The following is a 12,268-nucleotide window of genomic DNA, read 5'->3' on the forward strand; positions in this document are numbered from 1 at the left end:
GTTTATAAAGGTAAATAAAGCAATGTCTTCAGGAATCTGTGTGATTTAGGAGGAGGAGAAACTGGTAATTAGATATAATAGTGGAATATTTTGTGCCATGGTTTGCAAATATCTAAATACAGCAATTGACAGGAAGATGACTTTAAGTTTGAAGCATGAGGACATATCCTACGGGAAACTCAAAGACCTGGGTGTTTCTGGGTCTGAGTGTAAATACTGTAAGAGGAGTCACATAAGGAAAGTTATATGAAGACTATTCCAATATCCCCAAACAGAAGTCTTCCACTTGTTGTTAAACTTGTTCATGGGGGACAAGCCTTTTCCCCCTGGGTCATGGATATTTAGTTGCAGTGTGACAGGCTGTATTTGACAGGTCCTGATACAAAAGCATTGATTACAGGCTTATGATACTTAGTTAACCTCAAAGTAAATGTTTCCTTGCATTTAACATAAGTGTGTTTGTGATATTTTCCTTTGTGTGTCCCCTGAGAAGTCAAGTGACTGGTTAGTTTTTAGCTAAAAGCCCCATTTTCCTGCTTTGAGCATAAAGCAACCTAGATTTCATATTACTTTTCCAGCTAATGTCAGTCTGGTGTTTTCACAGTGACCAACCTAGTTATCACCTTCTAACCCTTCAACACTGTTTTCTGCATAATGATGCATGATTTTCTGATCAATATTATTTACTCCACAAAACACACAAGCTCCTTGGGTAGTAAATATCCAAATAGCAAAACAATAATGTTAGCTCCACCTGTCTGTGGATTTAACTTTTCAATGAAAAGTATCTTTAGACCTCATCCTGATGATATTTTATTGGTACATTCAAAAATGCGCTATTTGTATTTCCCTAACTGAAACTCTGTGTTTCTGGTTTTGAGTGGGTTTTTTTGTATTGTTCTGGTTTTTTGTTTGTTTGTTTGTTTGTTTGTTTGTTTTGTGGTGCTGGGGATTGAACTCAGGGACTTGTACATGTAAGGCAAACACTTTGCCAACTGAGCTACTTCCTCAACCCTATTGTGTTTCTCAGTATTAATGTTTATGATTTTGCCTCAGCTTTATATGCATGTTTATTATGGACTTAATAATTCTGCCTTTCTTCAGAGGTACTTGGATAAAATTTGAGAGTATAATAAACCACTATATCATTTATTATATCATTCTTAGAATTGATATGGAGATTCAGAAGGGATTTACAACCATGTTCACAGTGATGTACAGATCAAAAATTTCAAGTCCTGAGTTAAAGAGATTCAGCAAAATGCCAGGATTTGAGCCATGACCACGTTATTTAATGTGATGTTTATCAGGTACCCACAGAACTCTGGATCCATCAAGTAAGCTGAAGGATCCTTGATGTAAGTTCTCACTTCTGAGCAAATAAACTTATCTTACAGCATTACCACCACCAAGAGGTGGAAGAAATTTTTCATTTTCCACAAATATGCATGGTGGCACTCATGCATTCAAACTGAAAAAGTCGATCACACAGAAGTTGAGAGCAAAAAAGCTTCCTACATCTATGATTAGAAAGGGAATGAGACAAATGGTGGGTAAGGAGTACCAAAGAGAGTGTACAGGGGAAAGAAACTCTTAGGTTTTATAGCATAATAGGATGATTACTGTGTATAAGAATTACATGCACAATTCATAACAACCACAGCAGAGTTTTCAGGTTTCAAATGTGACAATGATAATATTTAACAGCATGGGGATTGCCCTGATTTGATCACTATATATTGAATACCCATGTTAAATTATAATGCTGGGTTCCATATCCAAGAACAGTTAGTAGATTCCAAGTAAAAATTAAAATAAACAAAAATGAACCACTCAGTGTTTTAATCAAGTATCTATATCAACTCAGATTTTTAAAACATATCTCATGTTCATGAATATTTAACTTTTCTGGTTTCTCTTAATAGCTTGCCTTAGAGATGTACATTTTCCAGAGAGTCATGAAGTGATTTAGCCTCACGTGCAAGATTTTCTGATTACTATTGTTTTTTAATATGTAATTGTAAGTGAATTAAAATGAGTCTACTCTGTCAGCCACTTGAATTAAAGCATGAAAAGGCCCCATTGAGGAAATATTTCATCAGTATATCAACATCAAAGTTTCTGTATCAAGTTTGTTCTTGGGACACTGAACTGGAAAGCTGCCTATTTAAAGGAGGAGAAAATTGGGACTCGTTAGGAAGTCAAACTTTGAGTCTTTGATCAAATGTTTTTTCTTTCATGAAAACCTTACAATAGAATGATTCTGAAGCTATTTGAACTGTGACTTTAATTACCACTCTGATTCCAGATGACTGAGGAGAAAACATTAGGATATATTCCTAGGAATATTTGACAACTAGACTTGGTTCTCTTAGGACAGTTTTTGTGGTGAACATAATAACAGGAATCTAAGATGTAAAGCTGCAGTGATTTAAACAGTCCTAAAATACCACCAAAGGCCTTTCTACACATATTGCTAAGATGTTCTAACATGATGGAGATGAATTGAAGCAGCAACACAGTAAGTCATTATTAAAATAATTAAATTAAATCACCCAAGTCAAAGGTATGAACTGTGTAATTTAACATAATGGCCAAACTCTCTACAGATGTTCTTATATGCCAAAAACACTTCCATATATCTGTCACACATAATAGGTCTAGAAGATAGGTAATATGACTGCCCATATTTCAGAGATGAGATGATCAGATTTAGCATCAAGTTCCCATTTGAACTGAATGGAAGATCACGAAGGAAAATTCAAACAATGTCTTAGAGGGCTTGCTTCTCAATGTTGGATCAGTTGATGTATTAAAGATATTACATCTGGTTAAAAACCAGAATAAAGAGAGTAGAGAGTACTAAAATAATACCCCTATGAGTACACCTACATCATTGAGATCCATTTCTTGAGAGGGTTAGAATTCTCTGCAATTGTGCAATTCTCCCTATTACATTCACCAAAAGTTGTAGAGATTTCAGTATGTACCTGGTGCTTAATAAAGAAGAGAAAGATGAAAAATGAGCAAGACACTACCCCAGGCAACCTCAAGATGAGATTATGCTCCAGAACTGTTTTCAATGGGAAAAGGTCATTCTGAGTGAACAAGAAAGCTGAGCCACATTGAGAGCACAAAAATCACTGCATATTGCAGACATGATTTGGTGACAATAGGGAAGTGACACCTCAAGAGTATCAGAGAGCCTTCAGTCCTGAAGTGAGGAAAGGTTGTGTCAGGGTGAATCCTCCCATTTCCTGATGGTAAGACCAGAGATTGAGATTGATGAAGATGATACTATTTGAAATCAACTCTTTCTCTTCCTTTTCTCCTACGATATAATATGATGCTTTGCCCAAAAGATGAAAAAGACCAAACAAATGTATGGTTTTATTAGCATAAAAAATGCATTGTTTTCTGAAGTGGGCATTGGGATCTCAGCCAACACCATCCTTCTTCTCTTTCACATCTTCACATTCCTTCTCCAGCACAGGATAAAACCCACTGACCTCATCATTGGTCTCTTGGCCCTAATACACTTAGGGATGCTGATAATTATGGGGTTCATAGTTACAGATGATTTTCTGTCTCACAATCTTTGGGATGGCATAAAATGTCAACCATTGATCTACCTGTACAAGTTTTTGAGGGGCCTCTCAATTTGTGCCACCTGCCTTCTGAGTGTCCTCCAGGCCATCACCCTCAGCCCCAGAAGCTCCTGCTTGGCAAAGTTTAAACACAAATCTCCACATCAGATCCTGTGTTCCTTTTTGTTACTGTGGGTCTTCTACATGTCCTTTAGTGTTCACTTCTCATTCTCTTCTACTGCCATGCACAATGTGACATCACATGGTCTTGTATTTATTACTGAATCCTGTATGATTTTACCACTGAGTTACTTCCTCAGGCATTTATTTTCCATATTAGGTGCATTGTGGGATGTCTTTCTAATAGGGTTCATGGGCCTCTCAAGTGGGTACATGGTGACCCTCTTAACCAGGCATAAGAGGCAGTACCAGCACCTTAACAGTACCTGCCTTTCTCCAAAAGCATCCCCTGTACAGAGGGCCACCAGGACCATCCTGCTGCTCATGAGTTTCTTTGTGCTCATGTACTGTTTGGACTGCATCTTCTCCTCCTCAAGATCTATGTGGAACAACGACCCTGTTTGTAATTCTATCCAGATAATGGTTTCCAATGGCTATGCCATGACAAGTCCCTTCCTACTCCTCTTTAATGAAAAACAAATTCTTAACTTATTGAAATCCTTTGGGGGGAAGATAGCACATATTTAACTGAGTGATGGGTAAGATCTCCTCATGTGCCAATATGCTGGCTTCTGAATCACAGCATAGAATAAATGCTCTCTGGAAAGTCAATATGGAGATATGCATGTTTTCTTAAATCTGTTTACCTGGAGACATGTGAATATTAAATATGTCATAAAAATGTCAATAATGTACATTTTTGTATAACACAAGCACACAACATATCTCCTTGGTATCAACCAGTGATTTCTATGGAGTGGGTGTCATTTTAAGGCATGGGTTAGCCACTTATAAACACTTTGAGATGGTACAGCTCTTTTAAATAAGTACTTCAATGAGATGTATTATATCCAGCTAAATATGTCAAATTTATTGTCATCAATTTCCACCTGATCCTTCAAAAGTCCTTTATATTGATCTGGTAAAAATAATCAAATGCAGGGACTCAAGTTATCTTATGTACACCAGTGCTTATAGTAGCATTACTAACAATAGCCCATGTTGGAAACAGCTCAATTCCCAAAAGGATATGAATGTATATGCAAAATGTGGTCTGATCACACCATTGAATATTATTCAGCCTGTAACAGAAATATACATGACTGAGGGAGTAACTCCTGAACCTTGAAGACATTATTGCAACTAAACTGTCAGTAGCAAAAGAACCAATGCTGAAATTGTGTTTGTAGCTCAGTGGTAGAGCAACAGTCTACCACGTAAAAATAAAGGTATGTGTCCATCTACAACCAAAAATATTTTTAAGAAAGAATCAACATGGTAAAATTCTAACATAGAATTTTTAAATGAGAGTAGAACCTTTTACAGACTGAAAACAAAATGGCAGTTACAAGGGGATGAGAAAGGGGGCCAGTGAGGAGTTCATATTTGAGAGCTGCACAGGAATAGTGTGGGAAGAAGAAAAAGTATTGGCGATGGGTGAAAATTGTTTTCACAGTAGGACGAATGTGCTTTCTGCCACTGACCTGTAGTCTTAGAAATGATCAGAATGGTGAATTCTCTGTTATGTGAACCTTGTCATGATAAAACAGGCCCAGTGACCTTCATTATGTTAAGGAAATATGATAAAAGGGCAATCACCACATGTTCTCATTCATTTGTAGAGAGCAATAAGTGCATCTAGTAGAACAAATGGAATAGTGGTCACGAGAGAATGGGAGGAGCAGGAGGAGTATTGAAGCAAAGAGTTCAGTGAGGGGGCCCTAGGAACAGAGTGGAGGGATCATTTCAGGTAATTCTTTAGCACATGAAGATAACTATGGGTCAAAATGACCTAAAATGTGTATCAAAGTGAAATTCCTGATACTTAAGAATAATTAAAGTTGAGGAGATAGAAATACTAATTACTCCAATCTGATTACTACACCTTATATATGTACTGAATTACCATAATATATCCTCTAAAATTGTTCATAAAATATAACATAAACAATATCTCTTAAAAATCAAAAAAATACAAAGTCTTTAAAAAGTGTTTCCAGTGGCCTTATAAAATGCTCTGAAAACAAATTTTCTAAAATTAAAAGAAGCTTACATGTCATGATTCCAAGATGCCAAAATACAATTTTCTAACAATTTTAAGGCATTTTATTGAATTTTGCCCAAAACATTTTATTTATTTATGTATTATTTGGACCAGGGAAGGAACTCAGCAGTTCTTAATGACTGAATCACATTCCCAGCAGTTCTTATTTTTCATTTTGAGACAGGGTCTCAATTACTCGATTAGACTCTTGCTGAGTTTTTTGAGGCTGGTCTTAAATTTGCAATCTTCCTGCACAGCCTCCTATTTCACTGGTAATACAGGTGTGTGCCACCTTGAAATCTACGCAAAGGAGGTGGAGAAATTCTTGTTATGGATTAATTTAAGCAGCAGTTTGTGTGACTGAGCCTTCAAGGGTACGTTACCTTAGGTGTAACAGTGGTCCACGTTACCTTTTAAATATAGGCTTTATACTTATTTTTAAAGGGATATTTGTATCTTTTCCTCTTCCTTCTCTTCCCACCCCTAAACTGGGGACAGAGAACAACATTACCTTGAGTTATCTGTGCTCCACAGGATGGTGTCACGAGAAGACCTGGGAAGTGACTATCACCCAAATTAAAAAGTTCACTTCAGCACACCTTCAGGACTCACCTGAGACCCCCTGTCAGTTCACACCAAGAATATAGCCTTTAAATATGTTCTTTAAAAGCCCTCTGTTCTCCCTGATGGGAAGAATCACAGCACTGTGGCAGGAGTCCCCTGTGTTTCTCCTTGGCTAGCAAAGCAATAAAATTTCCTTTTCCTTTTCCTCATAACTGTGTCCTCATTATTAAATTGGCATGAATTGGCATCAGGGAGATCTACTGAGCACTTGGTAATGAAATTGGTGACCACACAGGGACACAATAGCAGCATCCACTCTGGTTTCTTGGGATGGGCTGGCACTCCAAGCAATCATATTTCCATGCTGAGGATGAAAGGCCAGTATCTTTTGGTAACTGACTGCTAGAAATTTAGAAGCCAGGTGCTGTGCCTCAGGTGGGTCATAAGAAGCTATTTCTTCTCAGGGAAGGACTGAGGGCTTATCTAAGCTGTTTCCAAAACCTGTTTTGCTACAGGGAACTGCAACCTTTCTTCCATGAACTCTATCACTTGAACCATCTTGGTCTACTTCAAGAAAGAGGAAATGGAAGGCGATAAATCTGTGACACCTTGTCCATTTTGTAAGTTCCCCAGGTATGCACACTGAGACCATTGATTCTACATAGCTAGTTCCTCTTTGTGGGACATGAGATCTCTCTTCATTGGGACATCTGTGGTGCCACTCATTTAGGAGTTAAAGGGAGTTGGGAACATGGGGAGATTTTCCCTATGTGGTCAGTTTTAAATATTCCCATCTGTCAGCCATGGTTTGGGAATCCTGGCTCTAGTTTATTTGTTGCTATTTTTTCTGGTCTCTAAAAAAGGGCAATATTTTGTCAATCTTATAAAATCTCTCATGGGAAAGATCTTGGTGGAATGGGCCACTAACAGATGTGAACCTAAGAAAAAGATGATGATTTACTCTAACAATCTGCTCTTTGAATAACTTTCTGAATTACTGCAAAATTTTGCAGTTCTGAGTTGATCTCTCAGAGATGAAATGAGTGAAAGATTCTGTAAGTATAGACATGTATGCAGTTACAGAGTAAGGAGACTAAAGTGTCGAAAACTAATTTGGATGCAAAAAGGAGCTGCCATTAATGTGCTAGGAGAGCAGGACAACTAAAAAGGGACTTAAAAATTTTTATACCTTAAAACTCAGCCACTGACACTCACAGTACTGCTTCTCATCTGGGCCCCAGGCAGCTGCAAAACATCCTGCTCTGAGTCAGGGAAACAAATACTAGCATGGAGGAAAAAAACAATCTCAAGAAAGTAGCTTGAACTACAGAGAACTAGGCAAGTAGGACGTGGCCTCTACTGTGCCTTATAGTCACTATTTGCCTGTGGGAATAAAATCAGACTTTGAGAACAGGCCTCAGTTTGCCACTTCTGCAGACATATGAAATCTCTGTGGGCTGTTGTCCTCCCTGATTTTCTTGCTGTGTTCTTGTCCTAAGGGTTCAAAGAATGAAATCCATGGATGGTGGCAGAGGACAAAAATGAAACAAGTAAAATTAGGGTTGAATCAGAGGAGAAAAGATAAAACTCCTGGCATTGTGTGGGGGACAATGGCAGAAAGATTTCTACCTGAGTATACTACTTTGGGAACTGAGGGCTTCAGGATAAAGACACTGTTAAGAATCCATGCTGAACAGACATTCCAAAGGACTGGGGATAATTGTTAAATTCTATAATGTTCAGATGTTGACAAGGTACCAATGAAATTGACATGGCCCATGGCTTTCTATTTGGCTGTGCACTTTTAGAACTTAAGTCTGAATTGTATGTATCCTCCATTTGTATCCACACCATTTCCATTTTCCTGCCGCTCTAGGATTTATGAGTGGACAAGAATGCCTAATCACACAGGGATGCTTTTACATTTGAACAAATCCTATTTGGGTCCCATTACACACCTCGAATGACAATTAACTAGCCTATCATAATGAGGGTGAGGGAGAAAACCTGTCAATCACAAAGAAAGGGGGAATGGGTTCCAGTACTATTAAATTATTACCTGGCAAAAAGTAGTCTCCCCTTTTAAGATCTGAAAGGATGAGTGTCAAGATGGTAAAGTAGAGGGTGACTGCATTCTGTGTCACTCCAGGACTCAGGATTCAAGAAGATGAGGTCCTGAGAGACTGGGGACCAGCTCAGAGCTGCTGTGTGGGTCTTACCTGCTGAGGGTAGATTCCCAGCTGAGGCAGTAGTTCCAAACATCAGGGAACATTGAGGATGAGAGCTGCCCAGGGAGACTTCCCTGTAGGGTGGTGGATCTGAAAAGCCAGTAACTTCACAGAGGAGAGATGCCTGGCAAGGCTTCCCTGCAAGGTGAGTCTTCCCTGCCAGGCAAGGCTTAAAACTAGGGTGGTAGAACCAGAGACCCAGGCCCAGACCAGATGGGCCCCAGCCTGCAGTCCAGTGCTTCTTTTGCTGATCATTAGTCAACACGTGGACGTGCCTCTGCCCACTGGCAGGGAATAAACCCAACCTGGAGGCCACCACTCCTAAAGGGGCAGCTTCCTTTGTGGATCACTGATTTATCAAGTTCCTCCAAGACTTCAGGCTACTGAAGACTAGGAGGTGAGTTACTGGAAACCTACAGGGACACTATAAGTCAATAGGAGAAAAACTGCAAAATCTCAGGTTTTCACTATTAGAGGGGAAGATACCTGAGAAATATGAGAAAACAAGGGAAGAAAATGTCCCAAACAAACCTAGATGCTACGTCAATAAAATCCAAAGACAGCATGGCAGAAGAAATGTCAGAAAGGGAGTTCAGAATGTACATGTTTAAAATGATCAGAGAAGCAAACGATGAGAGAGCAATGCAGGCCTTGAGTGATCACACCAATCACAGTGAAAAGAGTGAATGTGGGAAGCAAAGGATTATTTTAATAAATAGATATTCTGAAAACAAAAGAATTCCTTGAAATGAAGGAAACAATAAAGTAAATTAAAAACTCCATAAAAAGCAGAACCAATAGGACAGAACACCTGGAAGACAGAACCTCAGACATTAAAGACAAAGTGTTTAATCTTGCAAACAAAGTTGACCAAGCAGAGAAGATGGTAAGAAACCAGGAACAGAACCTCCAAGAATTATGGGATACCATGAAAAGGTCAAATTTAAGAATTATTTGGATTCAGGAAGGCACAGAGAAACAAACCAAATGATTGAATACTCTATTCAATGAAATAATATCAGAAATTTACCAAATCTGAAGAATAAAATGGAAAATCAAGTACAAGAGGCTTATAGGACTCCAAATATACAGAATGACAACAGACCCACACCAAGGCACATCATAATGAAAATACCTAATATAGAAAATAAAGATAGAATTTTTTTGCAACTAGTCCATATCAGTTTATTGTAGGTATTGTTTCAAAAATAGCACAAATAACCTTTCATGTTATAAAATAACTTAGTACAATTTATAATAAAACTTTTGAGAATTTAACATCTCATCAAAATACAATAAAATTTGGTTTCAAATATGACTAACCCTTTCAGTTTTTGTTGTTGTTGTTGTTGTTGTTGTTGTTGTTAAACTTGAGGGAGGAATATAAACCAAAATACCCAAACTACTGCTGCACATTTAAACTTCTAACAACGCATATTTGGTTTATTTTAATGAAACTCAACCATCCTAAATTAATACATAATTTTCCTTCCCACATGGTTCTTGGTGATTTTTGTTCCTTGGACTTGTATTTGTTTCAACACAGCTTCTTTCTTCATTTTCAACTTTCCATCTGTAAAGTCATCTTTCTCTGGGCCCCCGGAACATGTAGTTGAACTCACTCAGCCCCTGACATCAGTTTCTGTAATCCTTGCTTCAGTGTAGGGAGTAACTGCTTGAGTAACTACAAAGGTATTTCAAAACCTCAGTGCAATTTGGTTCAGGTATTTTCATTCAGATGTCATCACCTTCAGGGAGATTAATCACTGGAACCCACTGATCCATGTAGCGACTTTCCCGGCAGAAACAAACAAGTTGACTTAAAGCAGGATCCTTCCATTGTGATGAATGTGGATTCGTAACCAGCACGCAGTGCAGGTCCAGGGGCTGCGCTGCGCCCTTGCTCTTGGTTGGGCTCCCATCTGTTTCCAGCAGCAGGAGTTTCGCCAGCCGGCCTGGGCTGCTGAGGCGCAGGATGTTGATAGCTTTCTCACAACAGAACGCCTGGATCAGAGTGAAGTGGATCTACAGAGCCATATCCCTGTCCTCCTCCTCGTCTGCCGCCAGCAGGCACAGAACCACATTATCCAGGTCCACATTGAGTAGCTTGGCCACCTCCTACACCCCTGATGGTGATGGTGCACTGACCCAGTGCTTTGCTGAGCACTTCCTCCAGGGCAAGGCCCACCTTGTCCATCCTTTTGGTCTTCTGCTCTCTACCCGAGAATTCCTCCAAAGTCATATTGCAACTGCAAGTCCTTCACAGAGAGTGCAGCATGCGGGCTGCTTCTGCCACCATGGGCGCACAGGCACCAGCTCTCTGCACTGGCTCTCCGGCTTCTTGTGGCGCGCTCCAATCCCGCGCGCAGTCCCATAGCGCCTCACCCTCCCGGGCTCCTTCTGCAGTGATCAACGCTGCCTCGCTGTCCCTGCCTTCCTGCCCCTTTCCCCTGGTCGCTAGCTCAGGGGCCATAGCCTCGCCAAAAACCGCGACACCACTAGGGCGGCTGCTTCACAACCACTGGAGGAAGATAGAATTTTAAAGACTGCGAGAGAAAAAAATCAAATTACATTCAGGGGAAACCAATATGGGTATCAGCAGATTTCTCAAAATCCTTCCATGATAAACAAAAGCTAAACAAATTTACAAATAGAAGGCCAGCACTACAGAACATTCTCAGCAAAATATTTGATGACGAAGAGATGAAAAACAATGATGTAAATCAGCAAAGGGAGGAACTACCCTATAGGAATAGCCAAATAGAGGAGAAACAAAGTCATGTTTAAAAAAAAATAATAAGCTAAATTATCAGGAATACAAATCATATCAAAGTAATAATCCTGAATGTTAATGGCCTGAACACATCAATCAATAAACATAGACTGGCAGACTGGATTAAACAGAGAGACCCAACAATATGCTTCCTTCAAGAGATTCATCACAGAAAGAGTTACCTACAGGCTAAACATGAAAGAATGGGGAAAAGTATACCAATCACACGGACTCAGCAAAAATGCTGGAGTATCCATTCTCATATCAGATAATGCGGACGTCAAGCCAAAGTTAGTCAGAAGGGATAAAGAAGAACATTTCATACTGCTTAAGGGAAGCAAAAATCAGCAAGACATAACAATCATAAATATCTATACCCCAAACAGTGGCTCATGCATGTACGTCAAACCACTCCTTCTCAATTCCAGGAACAAAATAGACCACAACACAATAATACTAGGTGATTTTAACACGCCTCTCTCACCACTGGACAGATCTTCCAAACAAAAATTGAACAAAGAAACCATATCTCAGTATACATTTGATAATTTAGACTTAACAGACATATACAGAATATTCCATTCAACAAAGAGTGAATACACTGTCTCCTCAAAACCACATGGATCCTTCTCTAAAATAGACCATATTTAATGCCACAAAGCTACTGTTACCAATTACAAGATAGCAAAACTCCCTTGTATTCTATCAGATCATAATGGATTGAAATTAGAAATAAATGACAGAACAAAAACCAGAAACTACTCCAACAACTAGAGATTAATTATATGGTATTGAATGATAAATGGATAACAGAAGATGTCAGGGGGAAATTAAAAAATTCTCAGAGGTAAATGAGAACAAAGATACATATATCAAAATCTCTGGGACGCAA

General features: G+C 39.0%; 1 protein-coding gene and 1 pseudogene across 2 annotated transcripts; one reads left to right on the forward strand and one right to left on the reverse strand.

Annotated features, from left to right (window-relative positions):
- Positions 1-3,455: 3,455 nt before the first annotated feature.
- On the forward strand, positions 3,456-4,295 carry LOC306650432 (vomeronasal type-1 receptor 90-like; the record flags this gene model as incomplete). The annotated part of the gene is made up of 1 exon (XM_079122465.1): positions 3,456-4,295. Exon 1 carries the CDS (start codon positions 3,546-3,548, stop codon positions 4,293-4,295), a length of 750 nt encoding a protein of 249 aa, XP_078978591.1. The 5' UTR covers positions 3,456-3,545.
- Positions 4,296-9,958: 5,663 nt separating this feature from the next.
- LOC306650257 (growth arrest and DNA damage-inducible protein GADD45 alpha-like) lies at positions 9,959-10,962 on the reverse strand (annotated as a pseudogene). Its single transcript has one exon. The product of its transcript is annotated as a growth arrest and DNA damage-inducible protein GADD45 alpha-like (transcript).
- Between the last annotated feature and the right edge of the window lie 1,306 nt (positions 10,963-12,268).

This window comes from Sciurus vulgaris (assembly GCF_902686455.1).
Source record: "Sciurus vulgaris genome assembly, chromosome: 19".
NCBI classification, from domain to species: Eukaryota; Metazoa; Chordata; class Mammalia; order Rodentia; family Sciuridae; genus Sciurus; species Sciurus vulgaris.